General features: G+C 44.6%; 1 protein-coding gene across 2 annotated transcripts in view; it reads left to right on the top strand.

The window, feature by feature from the left end:
* Positions 227-19,636, top strand: part of KCNG3 (potassium voltage-gated channel modifier subfamily G member 3) — a 52,931-nt gene continuing 33,521 nt past the window's right edge. The window contains exon 1 of one of the 2 annotated variants that reach the window (XM_018055172.1): positions 227-1,475. In XM_018055172.1, coding sequence (XP_017910661.1) covers positions 844-1,475 — 632 coding nt within the window. In that variant the 5' untranslated portion in view covers positions 227-843. Of the gene's footprint in view, positions 1,509-19,636 lie in introns of both variants that reach the window. The other variant, XM_018055171.1, reaches the window with a different exon arrangement.

Raw genomic sequence — 19,636 nt, 5'->3', positions numbered from 1 at the left:
GGAGGGACGCGGGAACTGAGAACCCCAGGCGCGGGGCTTTTCTACCCCTTCCACTCGGGGCTCCAAGCTCGGCGCATCCCTGCTCCGCGGACCCCTCCCGGCCACTGCAGGCGAGAGCGGAGGGGGAGGACGGCGTCACGAGGCGGGGAGCCCGAGGTCCAGGGCGGGGCGCCGGGGAATCCCAGCCCGAGCGAGGTGCGGGCTCGGGTGGGAAGAGGAGGGCGGCGCGCGGAGGGAGGTGAGCGGAGCGCAGCCAGGAGGCAAGGAGGGGTAACCGCGAGGAGGCCCCGCCCCCGCCTCTCGGGGCCGGCTCTCTGCCGCCTCCGAACCCGCTCACTTTGCCTCTTGCCTCTGGACGGCGGAGGGGCGCTTGCCGGAGCCGTGGCCAGAGGGAGCGCCGGGGACCCGGAGCCATCCAGCGCCCTCGCTTCCTCTCGGCGCGCACGCCCCCGGGGCGGGGGGGAACAGCGCCGCCGCCTTGAAAGGGCACCCCGGCCTCGGAGGGAGCATCCCTCAGGCGCGAGGGGCGGCGGCGCTGGCAGCCTCTTTCTCGGCCAGTGGGGCGCAGCGCTGGCGCCTGAGGGGGACTCCCCGGCCACCTGCAGGGACCGCCGTGCGGAGGGAGCGTCGCTAGCAGCTGCGCTGGGCTGCCGAGAAGGCTAGAGCCAGGGGCCCCCGGGCCAGCGAAGGGCAGCAGCGGAGCCCGGAGGGAGAGCCGGCCGGACAGCCCGCGGGCCCCGACGGCGCGCTCCCCCTTCCGCCATCCGCAGGCAGGCCCCGCGCGGCGGCCGGAGGGGGCGGCGGCGGCGCCCTCGGGCTTGGGGGGCTTCGGGGCAGCCAGCCATGACCTTCGGGCGCAGCGGGGCGGCCTCGGTGGTGCTGAACGTGGGCGGCGCCCGGTACTCGCTGTCCCGGGAGCTGCTGAAGGACTTCCCGCTGCGGCGCGTGAGCCGGCTGCACGGCTGCCGCTCAGAGCGCGACGTGCTGGAGGTGTGCGACGACTATGACCACGAGCGCAACGAGTACTTCTTCGACCGGCACTCGGAGGCCTTCGGCTTCATCCTTCTCTATGTCCGAGGCCACGGCAAGCTGCGCTTCGCGCCGCGGATGTGCGAACTCTCCTTCTACAACGAGATGATCTATTGGGGCCTGGAGGGCGCGCACCTAGAGTACTGCTGCCAGCGCCGCCTCGACGACCGCATGTCCGATACCTACACCTTCTACACCGCCGAGGAGCCGGGCGCGCTGGGCCGGGACGAGACGCGACCGGGCCGTGCCGAGGCCGCCCCTTCCCGGCGCTGGCTGGAGCGCATGCGGCGGACCTTCGAGGAACCCACGTCGTCGCTGGCCGCGCAGATCCTGGCCAGCGTGTCGGTGGTGTTCGTGATCGTGTCCATGGTGGTGCTGTGCGCCAGCACACTGCCCGACTGGCGCGCCGCGGCGGCCGACAACCGCAGCCTGGATGACCGGAGCAGGTACTCCGCCGGCCCTGGGAGGGAGCCCTCCGGGTAGGATGCACTGCTTCTCTGCCCGTCACGTCCGTCCTGTCGCGTCTGTCCGTCCCGTCCGTCGGTCCAGTCTCCGTCCTGTTTGCCTCTGGGATGCCGAGCTCAGTTGGGTTCTGGGCCCAGCGAGGCCCCAGGCGCGGTCAGCCAGGGGGTTGGGTTGCCCCCCCCGCCACCGCCTTCCCCCAGCTCTAGCCGGCTCTGGTCTGCACACTAGACGCCCCTCTTGAGGGCGAATCGCCAGCCTTGGGGAGGGACAGATAGAGATGACAAGCCTCTCTCATCTTTGTAGTTTACTTTCGAGCAAATAGGAACCGGTTAATTAGATTTCTCTGAACTTCTGTTGTTAGCCCAAGGTTAAATTCTTGAATACTAAGAGCAGTTTGAATTATCTGCCAATTTTTGATGGTGTTTGAAAAAAGGAAGCCTTGTTATCATGGAGTGTGGTCGGCTGTACACTGCCCACACGTACACGCTGCATAATATATTGTAATGGAATTGTGATAAAGAAGATTAATTTAGCGATAGATTCTAAATAATGGATGTCTGTGCCCTTTTCTCTTCTTTTCCTATCAAGTACGGAGTTAGTAAAGCAGCTGTCCACCATTTGGTGCCAATGTGACTTCTAGAAGATCTTCAGGCTGGGGAGGGGAAAAAAAACAAGGAAACTGCCCTAAACCCAGAAACAGTATTACAGTATTTAGTGGTTTTTTTTTTTCACTTTACTAGGATGAAAGAAAAATATTTTGATCTTTCCTTCGATGGTGCTTACTTTTCAGTAGTGATAACATACTTCTGTTTTTAGTACTAGTGAATTTGTTTTGCATGTTTGGTGGGAGGAATAAACAGGAAAGTTGGACTTTAAAGGGAGACAGCCTCTTTGGGCACAAACACATCATTGTATCATGTGTTTTACCTTAGATCCTAATTTAAAATTCCCCTTCCATTCATTTAAAAAGTTCAGTTGCTTGCCTGATAGTCTTTTCCTCATAGACATGTGCATGGTTCCAGTGGTACTATGAGCCTGATACTGGAGTGTGTTACTTCCATAAAATACTCTTCCTTTGGAGAGTAAAGATTTTTATTTAATTCTCAGACACAAAACTGCCTGGGACCATGGAGTCCATTACTGATAAGCTGCCTTGGCATAAAATCCAAGATACATACTTTGAAAGGAGATTCATTAGGAAACACATTTTGTTTAATGTATTAGGTTCTGAGTTTTTTGATTTACAGGAAAGAATTATTTATTTGGTACTGCATCAGTGAATGAAATTAATTTATGTCTCTAAATACATCAAGAATCCTTGATTCTTTCAGAGGTCCATAGGAAAATGATTGGCCTTGAAATTATTCACTAGTAATTGTAGAATTCTAAGGTTAGTGAAAGTTCAAGGTACATCAGCAAAGGAAATCGGAGAAATGAGTTATTAGTACAAATATTGAACGGAATTGGCTAAGTCACTATATAAGCAAAAACAGTGAAATGACTTGAGTAATAATTTTGGGAGGAGAGAGGGCATCTGGGGGGGAGAGGAGTGCAGTCTGGAGATCATTAAGGTGAGGCACTTGGAAAGGAATGAGAGACATGAATAATAACTTTAGTGGGAGAACGAGAAAGAAACCAAAAAGGGAAGAGACAGATGGAAAAGAGGAAGACTGCAAAAGAAGTGAAGGAGGAAGATAAATGTTTAGTTTGTGTATATGCATTTTATGTATGTATATGATTATTCAAGTCAGAACTGTTTCCTAGATACGCAGATATTTCAGGCAGAAACAATGTTTTTCTTGGCTTAATGGTCCAGTTTTAAGCTTTACTCTGAGTGTAGGTATGTGAAAACCATTATCTGTAATCCCAAACAGATACACTGAAAGATGACTGAGTTACTTGAGGCTGCACATCGCAGAGGGAGCTTCCCACAGGCCTCCTCTAACAGAGAGCTAAGGTGGTACTTTGAGAACAGTGTCTCAAATCCTGTTTGTTTGTGGTTGCTGAAATTAGTCTTTTTGTCTGAAACATCATTCTGATCATTTGACCAAATTTGGCATCCGCCAGATAAGGTCAAAACTTCTCTCTTGGCCAAAAGAGAAGGTTCTTACCTTTTATTTTGTTCTGTTTGGCTGCACCAAGTGGCTTATGGGATTTTAGTTCCCCAATGAGGGATTCAGTTCAGTTCAGTTCAGTCGCGTCCAACTCTTTGCGACCCCATGAATCGCAGCACACCAGGCCTTCCTGTCCATCACCAGCTCCTGGAGTTCACTCAGACTCACGTCCTTTAAGTCGGTGATGCCATCCAGCCATCTCATCCTCTGTCGTCCCCTTTTCCTCCTGTCCCCAATCCCTCCCAGCATTAGAGTCTTTTCCAATGGGTCAACTCTTCGCATGAGGTGGCCAAAGTATTGGAGTTTCAGCTTTAGCATCAGTCCTTCCAAAGAACACCCAGGGCTGATCTCCTTTAGAATGGACTGATTGGATCTCCTTGCAGTCCAAGGGACTCTCAAGAGTCTTCTCCAACACCACAGTTTAAAACCATCAATTCTTCAGCGCTCAGCTTTCTTCACAGTCCAACTCTCACATCCATACGTGACCACTGGAAAAACCATAGCCTTGACTAGACAGACCTTTGTTGGCAAAGTAATGTCTCTGCTTTTCAATATGCTATCTAGGTTTGAATAGTGAGAATGCAGAGTCCTAACCACTGGACTGCCTGGGAATTCCCCAAGGCTCTTTAACATTTAATCACAATCTGCCTTTGTTAATTTACTCATTGTAATTTGCAAGCATCTTTTGAGTATCTGCCGTGTTTAAGGTGCTGTTGGTATTCCAAATATTGCAGCTTTCTTTTTGGTGAGGAAAAAGTGTCAGGTTGGCAATGTAGGATCAGAGGCACAATTGATCAACCGCTGAGTTTTGAGAACGTCTTCAAGGTGGGAAACGATGCAAACAAGCCATCTTAGGAAGGGTGCTGAGATTGTGCACGGCCCAACACTGGTGAAAGGTATCATTTATATAAACTACAGTGTTCAAAACCTGTGCAGCCATGTGTACCCCATATGAGAACAAAATAAGGAGACTTGTCCAGCTCGTAGGAACATCCAGGGCCTAGGCATGTTTATATATTACATTTGTGCTGTGCTGCGCTGTGTCGCTCAGTCGGGTCCAACTGTTTGTGACCCCATGGACGGTAGCCTGCCAGGCTCCTCTGTCCATGGGGATTCTCCAGGCAAGAATACTGGAGTAGGTTGCCATGCCCTCCTCCAAGGGATTTTCCCAACCCAGTCATCAAACCTAGGTCTCCCTCATTGCAGGCAGATTCTTTACCGTCTGAGCCTCCAGGGAAGCCCATGAATACTGGAGTGGGTAGCCTATCCCTTCTCCAGGGGATTTTCCCAATCAGGAATTGAACTGGGGTCTCCTGCATTGCAGGTGGATTCTTTACCACCTGAGATACCAGGGAGGCCAATATTATGTTTATGGAGTGTGAATTCAGTGATGGAGAGAGAGAGGGGTCCAGTGAGTGCAGTGTTAGAAGGCCTGGAATGAGAGGGAGAATAATTTTATTCTGCAGGCGGTGGTTAACTGTTGGCAGGTTCAGGGTGAGTGGATTATCCATATAAAGTGACAAATGTTGTGAATTGTGTACTGAAAGTTGGAGATGGTGGAGGGTGGAAACAGAAAGGTGAGTTTGGAGATTTTTGCAAAGGGAGGGAATAAGAACTTGGATGGCTTTGAGGTGGTGAAAATGGAGATGAAATGACAACTCTGGGAGAATTAGGAAGAAACAAAGTAAATCCAGGGCATCGGGAGGATACAGGCTCAGGGACTGAGTAAGTGGATTTCCAGGAGCTTGGGGACCACTCTCTGCCACCTGCAGGGTCCATTTGTCCAGACCAGTTACTCACGTGTTCCTGAACCACCTGGGCATCCCTTACTGTGCAGTCAGTCCCTTGCCTATTGAAATTGGATCATTCATCAAGCCCAAATCAGAGTCTATTTCCCTTTTGAAACCTTTCCTGACTGCCTTAGTATATATGATGGTTCTTCTTGAGTTTATTGAGGCATTGCTTCCTCATGCAACTTATTTGGCCGCTGTATTATCCTTCCTAGCATGGTAGTTATTTTTTCTTATGAACATGTCTTAGCTCCCAAACTAGATGAGATGGAAAGCCCTAGAAGGCATCTAAAGTCTTTTATACTATTTATTATGATAGCATCTTTTAGAAGAAATTATTATTCAGGCACAGTAAATATCTGTTGTTTATCTTGTGTTTTAAAGTAGAAACTTCCAGGAGTATATCTTCTCTTGCATAGTTGGAGGAGCTGTGGGGAGCAATCAGGCTGAGGCATTCAGGTGGTGGAACTCTTAATTGAGGAAGATGAGATCCTGTGCTAGAATGAGAAAAAAAGCCTAAGTCAAGGAATAATTATTTATCAAGTGCTTATTGTGTAAAATGAATAAGGATGAGAATATATCTTTAATAAAAAGATTTTTCTGAAGTTTTGAAATACCACACAATCTATTTGCAAGAAATCTTGAGATGTCTTCCAAATCAATGATTTGAAAACTTTTTATATATGAATATGCTCCTTTTAAATAGCTTTTTTAAGGGGGTGGTTAAAAATCATATAAATAATAATTTAAAGTTCAGAAGCTACACAAGCAAGCGTTTCTCCATTTCCCAAACATGGAGTTCTTTTCCCTAAATGTAACCAAAGTTATAGCAGTGTGTGTGTCATAGAAGAGATATTCCCTGTATTTATAAGCATATCATATATATTTCCTGCAGAAGGGAATGGTAACCCACTCCAGGATTCTTGCCTAGAGAATTCTATGGACAGAGGAGCCTGGTGGGCTGCAGTCCACAGGGTGGCAAAGAGTCAAACATGACTGAACAACTAACACATATATATTTAAAACAACAACAAAAAAACCAGTGTGAGAACAGTGTCATGACCTGCTTTTTTAACTCACCAACATGTCACGGGGATTATTCTGTATCGGTCTATAAAGAGCTGCCCAGTTTTTTATGGAACTGCGTGACATTCCATTGTATGAATGTCCTAGAAATTTTCTACTCTTAATATTGTTCCTGTCTGTAGGAAATGCTGTAGTGAATATCCTTGTACATGTACATTATTTTGCTTTCATGAAAGAATATCCACAGGATAAATTCCTGAAAGTTGTCATTGGGTCCAATGGCATTTGCACTTGTCTTTTTTTTATTATATATATATATTTTTATATTTAGTTTTTATTTAGATATAATTGCTGTACAATGTTATATTAGTTTTAGGTGTATAGCAAAGTGATTCATTTGTGTATTTATATTTAGATTCTTTTCCATTATAGGTTATTACAGGATGTTGAATGTAGTTTCTTATGCTGTACAGTAGGTCCTTGTTGGTACTCCATATTTTGTACTTTGTCATTTTCAATAGAAATTCCAAATTGCTCTAAGAAAAGGTTGTATCAGTTTATACCTACCAGCAATGTGTGAGAGACCATGTTTCTTCATCCTCTACAAAGTGTTATACTTTTGATCTTTACCATGCTGGGAGGTCAAGAGATACCTGGAATAACGGGCAAGTTTGGCCTTGGAGTTCAAAATGAAGCAGGTCAAAGGCTAACAGAGTTTTACCAAGAGAATGCACTGGTCATAGCAAACAACCTCTTCCAACAACACAAGAGCCAACTTTACACAAGGACATCACCAGATGGTCAAATATATTCTTTGCAGCCAAAGATAGAGAGGCTCTATGCAGTCAGCAAAAACAAGACTGGGAACTAACTATGGCTCAGATCATGAACTCCTTATTGCCAAATTCAGACTTAAACTGAAGAAAGTAGGGAAAACCACTAGACCATTCAGGTAGGACCTAAATCAAATCCCTTATGATTATACAGTGGAAGAAACAAATAAATTCAAGGAATTAGGTCTGATAGACAGAGTACCTGAAGAACTGTGGACAGAGGTTCATGACATCATGCAGGAGGCAGTGATCAAGACCATCGCCAAGAAAAAGAAATGCAAAAAGGCAAAATGGTTGTCTGAGGAGGTCTTACAAATAGCTGAGGAATGCAGAGAAGCTAAAGGCAAAGGAGAAAAGGAAAGCTATACCATTTTGAATGCAGACTTCCAAAGAATAGCAAGGAGATAAGAAGGCCTTCCATAGTGATCAGTGCAAAGAAATAGAGAAAACAATAGAATGGGAAAGACTAGAGATCTCATCAAGAAAATTAGAGACATCAAGGGAACATTTCATGCAAAGATGGGCACAATAAAGGACAGAAATGGTATAGACCTAAGAAGGTCAGAAGATATTAAGAAGAGGTGGCAAGAATACACAGAAGAAATATACAAAAAAGATCTTCATGACCCAGATAACCACGATGGTGTGATCACTGGACTAGAGCCAGACATTCTGGAATGTGAAGTCAAGTGGGCCTTAGAAAGCATCACTATGAACAAAGATAGTGGAGGTGATGGAATTCCAGTTGAGCTATTTCAAATCCTAAAAGATGATGCTGTGAAAGTGCTCACTCAGTGTGTCAGCAAATTTGTAAAACTCAGCAGTGGCCACAGGACTGGAAAAGGTCAGTTTTCATTCCAATCCCAAAGAAAGGCAATGCCAAAGAATGTTCAAACTACCACACAATTGCACTCATCTCACACACTAGCAAAGTAATGCTTAAAATTCTCCAAGCCAAGCTTCAACAGTTCAATTCAATCGCTCAGTCGTGCCGACTCTTTGCGAGCCCATGAACTGCAGCATGCCAGGCCTCCCTGTCCATCACCAACTCCCGGAGTTTACCCATACTCACTTCCATTGAGTTGGTGATGCCATCTAACCATCTCATCCTCTGTTGTCCCCTTCTCCTCCTACCTTCAATCTTTCCCAACATCAGGGTCTTTCAAATGAGTCAGCTCTTTGCATCAGGTGGCCAAAATATTGGAGTTTCAGCTTCACTGTCAGTCCTTCCAATGAATATTCAGGATTGATCTCCTTTAGGATGGACTGGTTGGATCTCCTTGCAGTCCAAGGGACTCTGAAGAGTCTTCTCCAACACCACAGTTCAAACGCATCAATTCTTCGGCGCTCAGCTTTCTCACATCCGTACTTGACTACTGGAAAAACCATAGCCTTGACTAGACGGACCTTTGTTGACAAAGTAATGTCTCTGCTGTTTAATATGCTGTCTAGGTTGGTCATAACCTTCCTTCCAAGGAGTAAGCGTCTTCTAATTTCATGACTGCAATCACCATCTGAAGTGATTTTGGAGCCTAAAAAAAATAAAGTCTGACACTGTTTCCACTGTTTCCCCATCTATTTCCCATGAAATGATGGGACCGGATGCCATGATCTTATTTTTCTGAATATTGAGCTTTAAGCCAACTTTTTCACTCTCCTCTTTCACTTTCATCAAGAGGCTCTTTAGTTCTTCTTCACTTTCTGCCATAAGGGTGGTGTCATCTGCATATCTGAGGTTATTGATATTTCTCCCAGCAATCTTGATTCCAGCTTGTGCTTCATCCACCCCAGCCATTTCTCATGATGTACTCTGCATATAAGTTAAATGAGCGGGGTGACAATATACAGCCTTGACGTACTTCTTTAGTATGTGAACCAAAAACTTCCAGATGTTCAAGCTGGATTTTAAAAAGGTGGAGGAACCAGAGATCAAGTTGCCAACATCTATTGGATCATAGAAAAAGCAAAGAGTTCCAGAAAAATATCTAGTTCTACTTTATTGACTACGCCAAAGCCTTTGACTGTGTGGATCACAACAAACTGTGGAAAATTCTGAAAGAGATGGGAATACCAGACCACCTGACCTGCCTCTTGAGAAATCTGTATGCAGATCAAGAAGCAACATTAGAACCAGACATGGAATAACAGACTGGTTCCAGAGAGGAAAAGGAGTATGTCAAGGCTGTATATAGTCACCTTGCTTATTTAACTTATATGCAGAGTACATCATGTAATCAGGCTGGATGAAACACAGGCTGGAATCAAGATTGCCAGGAGAAATATCAATAACCTCAGATATGCAGATGACACCATAGGGCAGAAAGCGAAGAAGAACTGAAGAGCCGCTTGATGAAAGTGAAAGAGCAAAGTTAAAGAGGAGAGTGAAAAAGCTGGCTTAAAACTCAACATTCAAAAAGTGAAGATCATGGCATCCAGTCCCATTACTTCATGGCAAATAGATGTGGAAACAATGGGAACAATAACAGACTTTATTTTCTTGGCCTCCAAAATCACTTCAGATGGTGACTGCAGCCTTGAAATGAAAAGACACCTGGTGCTTGGAAGAAAAGCTATGATCAACCTAGACAGCATATTAAAAAGCAGAGACATTACTTTGCTGACAAAGGTCTATCTAGTTAAAGCTATGGTTTTTCAAGTAGTCATGTATGGATGTGAGAGTTGGACCGTAAAGAAAACTGAGCACCAAAGCATTGATGCTTTTGAACTATGGTATTGGAGAAGACTCTTGAGAGTCCCTTGGATTGCAAGGAGATTAAACTAGTCAATCCTAAAGGAAATCAGTCCTGAATATTCATTGGAAGGGCTCATGCTGAAGCTAAAGCTCTGATACTTTGGCCACCTGATGCAAAGAACTGACTCATTAGAAAAGACCCTGATGCTGGGAAAGTTTGAAGGACAGAGGAGAAGGGGACAACAGAGGATGAGATGGTTGGATGGCATCATCGACTCAATGGACATGAGTTTGAGCAAGCTCCAGGGATTGGTGATGGATAGGGAAGTATGATGTGCTGTAGTCCATGGGTTTGCAAGGAGTCAGACATGAATGAGTGACTGAACTGAACTGATGCTGGGAGGTGAAAAATGGTCTAGTAGTTTACTTTGTTTTGGCCTTGAGTAAAATATGTGCATCTTTATATATATTTAGGAGTTACTTATCTTACTTTTCAGTGAGCTGTGTGTTCCATTTGCTCATTTTGTCAATGACTTTCTTAGTTGGAAGGTTTTGAAAAAGAATTAAGAAATTAGCTCTTTGTTAATGATATGAGTTGAAAACATTTTGTTCTCTAATTTAGGACACCATTCAAAGAAAATCACAGTTGCTTGGAACATAGTAGCTGTACTTTTAGTATCTATTTGAGAAGATACATAATGACTAAAGAATAATTGTGAATTCTAACCATTCATCAACCCTTTCTTGGGTCCTGTGACCGTGCGGGGCACTGTAGATACTGAGGTACAGAAAGATAAGGTTTCTGCTCTCATGAAGCTGGAGTACTTAGTGGTGGTAGTGGGAAAGGAGACAGCCAGCAGAGTCAGCAGATAAGTAAGAATTTCAGGTAGTGAAAGAAAATCAGTACAGAATACAGCAGCAGTGCTCCTTCATTCGCAAAGGACGTGAGGGGGTGACCTGAGTTAAGACTTGGATTATAGGAAAGACCCAGCCTTGGGAAAGGGAGGGCAGTGTTCTGGATGGCAGAAATAGCACATGCAGAGGCTCTGAGATGACAGTGAACTCGGCGAGTTTCCAGAACAGAAAAGAAAGACCATGTGGGCTTGATCTTAGTCCAAGAGCGAGAGAGAGGTAGATGAGATTGGAGGGGAGGCAGTGCCCCCTCGGGCAAGTCTTAGGTGCCCTGGGAAAGAGTTTGGATTTCAATTCACATGTGACAGCAAAGCCTTTGGAAGGTTTTAAAGCAGAGGAAAGATATGATCTGATGTAGTTTTTTTTTTTTTTAATATGCAATGTAAATCCTTTTACTTAAATGTTTTATTTATTTATTTTGGCTGGGTCTTCGTCGCTGTCTGGGCTTTTCTCTAGCTGCCGAGAGCAGGGGCTACTCTGGGTTGCGGTGGACCAGCTTCTCATTGCGATGGCTTCTCGTTGTGGCGCACAGGCTGTGGGCGCAGAGGTTTCAGTAGTTGCGGCGTGCGGGTTCAGTAGTTGCGGCACACGGGCTTAGTTGCTCCGAGGCACGTGGGATCTTCCCAGACTGAGGGTTGAACTCAGGTTTCCTGCATTGGCAGGTGGATTCTTAACCTCTAGACTGCCAGGGAAGTCCTGACCTGATGTATTTTTTTAAAACACCACTTACCACTGGTGGATGGACTTTTAAGGGGCAACAGGAGATGCAGCAGGATGTGGCAGGCAAGAGAATAGGTGTTTGATCTAGGGCAGTAGCAGTGGCGAAAAAGGTGAGAGTGATTAGATTTGGGTAAATGTTGGGTTTTAATTAGGTTACTAATGACGACTCATCTGCCAGTACTAGGAAGGTCTATGAGATGTATATTGTGAAGCAGTGGCAGTGCCCACAGACGTTGAGGTCCGCCTTGCTTACCTGCCTTGGCCCACGTGTGGTGAGCTGGGAATCCAACACTTCTCTCCAAGGATCTGCTTCCCACTTTGGAGTATTGTGAGGAGCAGGCTCTGGAAAACAGATCACCTGAGGGTCAGTGGGAAAGGGATCATGGACCATTTTTCTTTCTGTGGAACAAAAACCATCTCATGGAGAGGACTGTCTGTTCTGTTAAAGGTGTTTGGTGAACACTTTCACCACTTTCCTTAGTGAAAAATTCTGGTGAGTAAGTAGTCTTAGAGTGGATGATGTTCTTAATGTTTTATCCGACTTATAAGACGCACAACAGATTTTTCAGGCAGTTTGCCTTCCAGTAACATCTGAGTATCATTTCAACACTGCCGAAGGTGAATAATGTTCTTTTTAGCATTTTAACCTAAAGACATAGTCATCTTTTCATATTATGAAGCAGTGCTGGCTATTTCATAAAAAGATGCCGTTGTTAGTCAGAACTTCTGAAAGATGGACCAGATATAAAAAAGCTGTCCCTTTTACTTTTTGTTTCCTCAGTCAGTCTCAGCAAGGGTATTCTCTTTTGAGTTTTACGTCTCTTTACCATGCAAAGTCTTGCTGTAATTTTAATGAGTTCTTTAGAAATTATTTCTAAAAGTTGCTTTGTGTTGTGGTGAGAATTTGAGGAGATGTAAAGATGCTTGAATTTCTTGAGGTGTTATTTTAAGTCCAAGTTTAAAAAATGAAATAAAAATGAAACAGCAGGTGATGGAAATTTTAAAATCAATTCTATTATTTCTATTGCCTTTTAGGTCAATATTCTATAAATTCAGTCGGTTTTAAAGCACTTGAAAAATAAAAAGCAGTATTTGGAACTGTAGATGAAAGTCTCATTGCTTTTACTTTGCAGATAAGGTGGATATTTTCGGAAGCCAGTAATTAATAGATCTTTGATAGGATTGAACATAACCCAGAAACCTCAGTGAAAGTCTGTTCTTTCGCAGTGGACTGTTTCTTTTAGTATGTATACAGGGTTTTTCTATCTCCCACCAATTTTAGAATTCAGTGGAAACTTCCTTTTGTCATTGTGCGCTTAGTCACTCACTCATGTCCGACTCTTTGCAACCCCATGGACTGCAGCCTGCCAGGCTCCTCCTTCCATGGGGATTCTCCAGGCAAGAGTACTGGAGTGGGTTGTCGTGCCTTCCTCCAGGGGATCTTCCCAGCCCAGGGATCGAACCCAGGTTTCCCGCATTGCAGGCAGATTCTTTACCACCTGAGTCACCAGATAAGCCCCCTTTTGTCAATACCTTTTCTTTAATCAAAGTGCTTTCTTTCTCCCTTTTGGTAAGCAAGTTATTTCGAACTTTTTTTTTTCCATGAAAACTTTACTCACTGGAAACAAAGTATGGCTCTAAGTGTTAGAGTGAGGAGTAAACATGCCCCTTTCTCCTCCATCCTACTACCCAGTTTCTTTGTATTATTCCAGAAATCTTCGCGTATGTAAACATAGATACACACTCATATATATGTGTGTATAAGTGTGCATATACACATATGTGTGCTAGTGTTCTCAGCTGTGTCTGACTCTTTGCAACCCCATGGACTGTAGCCACTAGGCTTCCTTCTGCGTGGAATTCTCCAGGCAAGAGTACTGGAGTGGGTTGCCATTTCCTCCTCTAGGAGATCTTCCTGACCTAGGAATTGAATCTGAGTCTCCTGCGTCAGCTGCGTTGCAGACAGAGTGTTTATCCCCTGAGCCGTTCAGGAGGCCCATACGCATATGGATGCATATAAATTATGTGTGTATATCACACAGATGTCTTTTTAAATTTATGACTGGGGTCATTCTATAATCTTCTTTAGTGATTTTCTTTTTTCACTTAATATCTAGAAACTCTTTTCCACATCAGTTAATGTAAATCTTCATCCTTTGTAAAGTCTGTGTAATATCCCATTGTATAGATGCCACAATTCATTTAACAAGTGTCTGTCCTGTCAATTACAGTAATGGCTGTAATAGCCAGTATTTACAGAATACTTAATCTGTGCTAGTCCTTTAAGTTTTTACAATTATTTTATAATTTAAGTCTCATAGTAACCCTACTAGGTAGCACCATTGTTAATCCCCATTTTAGGACTGAGATTTAGAAGAATTAAGTAGTATGTCAGACTCACATAGCAGGTAAGTTGTGGCCTAGCATCTGATCCCCAGGTCCCTGTGGAATGGTTAGTTCGACTCTGATTTTTCAAAAATGCCAATAGTGATGCAGAACATAGTCTTTTTCATGTTTCTTTGCAAATTGGTGTCTGTGTATATGTTGGATAAATTCCAAAGTGGAAATATAGCTGGGTTAAAAGGATTGTGTTTAAAAAAATTGCTTTGATGGATATTGCCAAATTTTTGTCTAAAACATGAATTTTATTCATCACTACTTTTTGTTAATCATCACTATTGTAATGATAATTATATCATTCTTTATCATCTGAGCCACTAGGGAAGCCCATGAACGTGTTAGTCGCTCAGTCCAACTCTTTGCAACCCCATGGACTGTCGCCCGTGCTAGGCTCCTCTGTCTGTGGAATTCTGGAGTACTGGGTTGCCATTCCCTTCTCCAGGGGATCTTCCTGACCCAGGAATTGTACCCCGGTATCCTCATTGCAGGCAGATTCTTTATCGTCTGAGCCACCAGAGAAGCCTGTATTATAATGATAATGCAGTTAATATTAATAATATTTTAATAGCAAACATTTAGGAATATTCTTTTTTAAAAAAGTATTATTTAGATATAATTCACATGCCATAGAAATCATAATTTAAAGTGCACAATTCAGTGATTTTTAGTATATTTACAGAGTTGTACAGTCATCTTCATCCATACTGTTTATTTTTTTTATTTGACAGTGAAAAGTAAAGTCACTCAGTCATGTCCAACTCTTTGCGACCCCATGGACTATAGCATACTTAGTTCCTCCGTCCATGGGATTTTCCAGGCAAGAATACTGGGGTGGGTTGCCATTTCCTTCTCCAGATCTTCCCAACCCAGGGATTGAACTCGGGTCTCCCACATTGTAGGCAGACAGAAATCCAGTACTTCGTCTTATTTGCAGAATGCCAGATCTATGGGCTTCACTGTGGCATGGAGGATCTTTAGCTGTAGCATGTCAAATCTTAGCTGTGGCATGTGGGATCTAGTTCCCTAACCAGGGATTGAACCTGGGCCCTCTGCATTGGAACTGGGGAGTCTTACCCATTGGACCACCAGGGAAGTTCTCATTCGTACTGTTTTAAAAATTATGTTTTGGTGGTGTGTTTGAAGGAGTGTGCAGTGTGTTAGAAAGCTGGAATCCATGAATGGCTAATAAAGGGACCCAGGCATTTTGGCTGAGCAAGTGAATCAGACAAAGCAACAAGCAAAACATTTGTGTTTGAATTAATTATTTCATTCACAAACTGGTGGATTCTGTTTGAGTTTTGCATAGTTGTGTATCTTTAAATGATTTTCTTACCTTTGAGTAGCAAGGACTCATCAGCTTCTGACTGTATTGGCAAAGGGAAGTGTGTAATTGAGGCAATCACCATGACTTTCTCAGGTTAAAAAAAATGTCATAAGGAAAAGGCTATGGTGGAAAGAATCCAGGATTCAGGGTCAGGGGGTCACTGGGCTTAGTTAAATGGGGCTTTCACACAGAAGGATAAGAATAAAGATGGAGCCTTCAGTGGGGAGCCAAACTAAGAATTATCTTTCCCTGTCTTTGGTCCCTTCTCACTGTCTGTCCTTTCTAGAGGTTGCTTGCATGTCTTAACTCCCTTTAAAATGAGATTCTCTGAGAACACATAGAACACTTTAAGACACATAGTTCAATACCTTGCACACGGGTAGGCACTAAATATATATTTTAAAATGAATTATACATGCGAAAGAATCATGTAAACACAACAGCATTTTCATTTTTGAAAGGAATGTGTATATTTGTATCTTGTCTTTAACCTGTAAGCAGGTTATATTTTAAGAGATAAACTGCAGATTGGTGTTATGGTTCTCCAGTCATTTATTTGTTAAATTCAACAAACGTTTATTGAGCAACTGCTGTGTATCTAGTGCTGTTCTAGGTGCTAGGAACACAGCAGTAAACAAAACAGAGAGTCAGGCTTCCCTGACGGTCCAGTGGCTGAAAGTCCGTGCCTGGTAATGCAGGGAACACTAGTTCTATCCCTGGGCTGGGACAGTCCCACATGCTGCAGGGCGACTAAGCCTGTGCACCACGGCTATTGAGCCCGCTCTCGAGAGCCTGAGAGCTGCAGCTCCTGAAGCCCACGTGCTCTGGAGCCCGTGCTCAGCAACAGGAGAAAGCCCACGCACAGCACCGAAGACCCACTGCAGCCGAAAATAAATAAAAACCAAACAAGAAAAGAGAACGTCTCTGTCCTCCAGAACCATCTAGTCTACTAAACAAATATGTATAGCAGATGGTCCTAAGTACTATGAAGAAATAAAGCAGGGTAATGGGTTTATAGAATAAGTATGAGTCATGGTCAGGAAAATCTTCTCTGATAAGGTGCTGAATGTCTGACCAAGGACCAAGAGGGATATAGGAGAAAGCTATGTAGGTAGCTGAGCAAGAAAGTTTCAAGCAGTATAGCACAGTAGTTACAAACCCCTGATGGGTCTGCAAGGGAGCAGAGTGGTAGGGAATTGAGAGTGAAGAAGGAGGACTGTAGGTGTTGTAGAGCTTTATAGATGCACCAACTAAGAGGATTTATTTTTGATAGTCTTCTTTTTTTCAGTCGGCATGAATTCACATTTTAAAAAATTATTTATTTATTTATTTATGCATTTTATTTTTGGTTGCCCTGGGTTTTCCTCGCGTGAGTAGGCTTTCTCTGGTTGCAGCGAGTGGGAGCTGCTCTCCCATCGCAGTGGCTTCTCTTGTTGCTGAGCATGGGCTTTAGGTGCACGAGCTTCAGTAGGGTGGTTCATGGGCTTAGTTGCTCCTCAGCATATGGCATCTTCTGGGCCCAGGGATTGAACCCGTGTCCCCTGCATTGGCTTGTGGATTTTTATCCGCTGTACCACCCAGGAAGTCCCGAAAGGTAGATTCTTAACCGCTGGACCACCAGGGAAGCCCAATAGTCTTCTTTTATAGAAGAGAAAATGATAAAGACTTTGGATTTGTATCTGAATGTGGGGTTTTAAGCAGAAGATGTAATTTGACTTAATTTTAAAAGATCACTCTGGCATCGGTGGAGGACAGATTCTAGGGATTAATGGTGTGGCCAGTGAGGCCAATTTGGACCACATTTCACCCCAACTCTCAAAAGGCTGCCTTGAGTCCTGGGTCCAGGCTGCTAATGGCTGTGTTGGTCCAGGCTGTGGTGTCAGGGTTTTCTTTCCCATTTACTGGGTAAAGAGGATGTTGTAATTGGCCACGCTTGCCTCTGACATCATTGTATGACAAGGGGCTCTACTGTGCCCCACCCAGATCTTGTTTTGCAGGACTGGTGGTAGCACGGAAACAGCTCAGTTCAGACCCACCTCCTGTTTTTGTACAGCCCCTGAGCTAAGAATGGTTTTTACATATTTAAATGGTGGGGGGAAAAAAATCAAAGGAGGAATACTGTTTTGTGACCCTTGGAAATTACCTGACATTCAAATTTCAGTGTCCAATAATAGAGTTTTACTGGAGCACAGCCCCTATCGTTTCCATATCGTCTATGGCAGCTTTCCTGCTATTTGGGCAGAGTTGAGTAGCTGCAGCAGAGACCATATGGCCTGCAAAACTTGGAACATTTACTCTCTGGCTCTTGACAGAAGTTTGCCAACTCTCGGTCTAGAATGGTCTTGTCAAGGGTTTGGGCCTGTCCAGCAGGGCACCTTCAGACATGTTCCTTCCTTCAACCTAAATTTCTATTATCAACGCTCTCAAGTCAGGCCCCAACAGGAGTCCTCCTGCCTGGTGTCATTTGACTCAGGAACAAGACTGCATTCAGTTCAGAAGCAAAGGGAAGCTTTATTTGCTAATCAAAGAGTTGAGAGCTGGGAGCTTAAGCTGCCAGAGAGCACCTGCTCTCTCAGAAAGGCTGGCTGGGAGGCTGCTTAATAGAGATCTGGACAGCAGGGAGGGGAGGGGGCGGAGTCCTTGCAAGGCTGACTCAGATGCCCTGGTCAGGGCGCCGGGTTGCAGTGCCTGCTGGGAGCAGCATCTTTGCACACTGCCCACTGCCACTGCCGCCATATTGAATTGAGGGCTGTGTGCAGCTTCTGCACACGGTCCAAGCAGCTGAGGGGTGGGCACAGCCATGTCGTGCCAGGAATTCTGGTCTGAGGTGCCTGTGTCAAGGCTGTAGCACGTGACACCCTGTGAGCAAGTGTAAACCAGACTAAGCACAAAGGAAAGGAGAAAAAGGTTAGCCTTCATTACCCAGATTCTATCTTTATTCCTTGGGAATTGTTACTGGGCTTTGCTTGTGACTATTGTCTCCTTTGTAAGACAAAGATAGCAATCATACCTATGTTCTTAAGAAGTGAGGGTCAATGACTGATCCTTGTCTTCTAACCAGCCTGATGCCAGATGCTGCCCTTGCATGTCAGCAGTGCCCACCCTGGCTCTCAGACGGTTCTGTTTTCCCAAAAGACTTCCCCTGTGTGTATGCGCAGTCCCTTCAGTTGTGTCCGACTCTTTGTGACCCCTTGGACTATAGCCCACCAGGCTCCTCTGTCCATGGGAATCTCTAGGCAAGAATACTGGAGTGGGTTACCATGCCCCGCTCCGGGGGATCTTCTCGACAAGGATTGAGCCCTTGTCTCCTGCATTGCAGGCAGATTTTTTATCGCTGAGCCACCGGAAAAGCCCCAGACTTCCCCTTCCCAGAGCTTTTTGTTTAGTCATAGGAGTTCTGGTAGACCAGGGCATTTTATTAGTATTTGTGGTTGGTGTGGGAAATCAAGTATTTATAAGTTAGGGGCTGTCTGTAGTAATTTCAGGTTACAGATTTAGCTTTACTCATTTTCTCTGAATTGGTAAACGTGGGAGGTGGCTAGAGATGGGACGGATGATCAAAATAAGGATTTGTGAGACAGGCAAGTCCTATTAAATCAGGACTGCATTTTTGTAACATAAGAAAGTTCATGATTTTATAGGGAATAAAATGGGAAGTGCATTTTTAAAAAGAAAGTGAGTCATATTTATTAATATACCATACAACTTCATGGTTGTTGAGAAGGCCCCTGCCCTCCTCATGGGGCGGCGGGGGGGAAGAGCCAGAGAGTCGCTGATGGAGGGCGAGCAGGTGAGGTGGCGCTGCTGCAGAAGCGGGCAGAGCTGGTGTAGCCTGGGGTGCTGTAGAAGGGCTTCTGCTGTAGCAGCACTTAAGTCTACACTGAATTCCCCGAATGCCAGGCACAAGCACACAGTGGGAGTCGGGGTGGCACCAGGCTGCAGTTGTATTCTCCACCACTGTGCACTCACAGTTGACAAAAAAGTTTTACCTCAATTTGTTAAGAATGCCCTTGACGGTAGTCAAAATTATTAACTTTATTGCACCTGGACTCTTAAGTGTATGGGAAAGTGCAGAGAGCACGTCCCCTGCCTCGTGAAACACTGTGGCTGTCGGAGGGAAAGGACTTACACATTTAAACAAGTTGTAAGCGGAACCTGTGGCTTTTTTCATGAAACACCCATTTTTATTTGAAAGAATGACTGACTAACCAGGGTTATTGGGATTTGTGTGTGTAGCAGACCTCTTCTCACACAGGAACAAGATGAGTTTATCACTTCAAGGAAAACAGTAGACAGTACTATGTACTTCATCACTCAGTCGTGTCTGACTC

Source organism: Capra hircus, chromosome 11 (genome assembly GCF_001704415.2).
Source record: "Capra hircus breed San Clemente chromosome 11, ASM170441v1, whole genome shotgun sequence".
Classification (NCBI taxonomy): domain Eukaryota; kingdom Metazoa; phylum Chordata; class Mammalia; order Artiodactyla; family Bovidae; genus Capra; species Capra hircus.
Note: the sequence above shows the minus strand (reverse complement) of the source record. Positions and strands in the feature narration are given on the sequence as shown.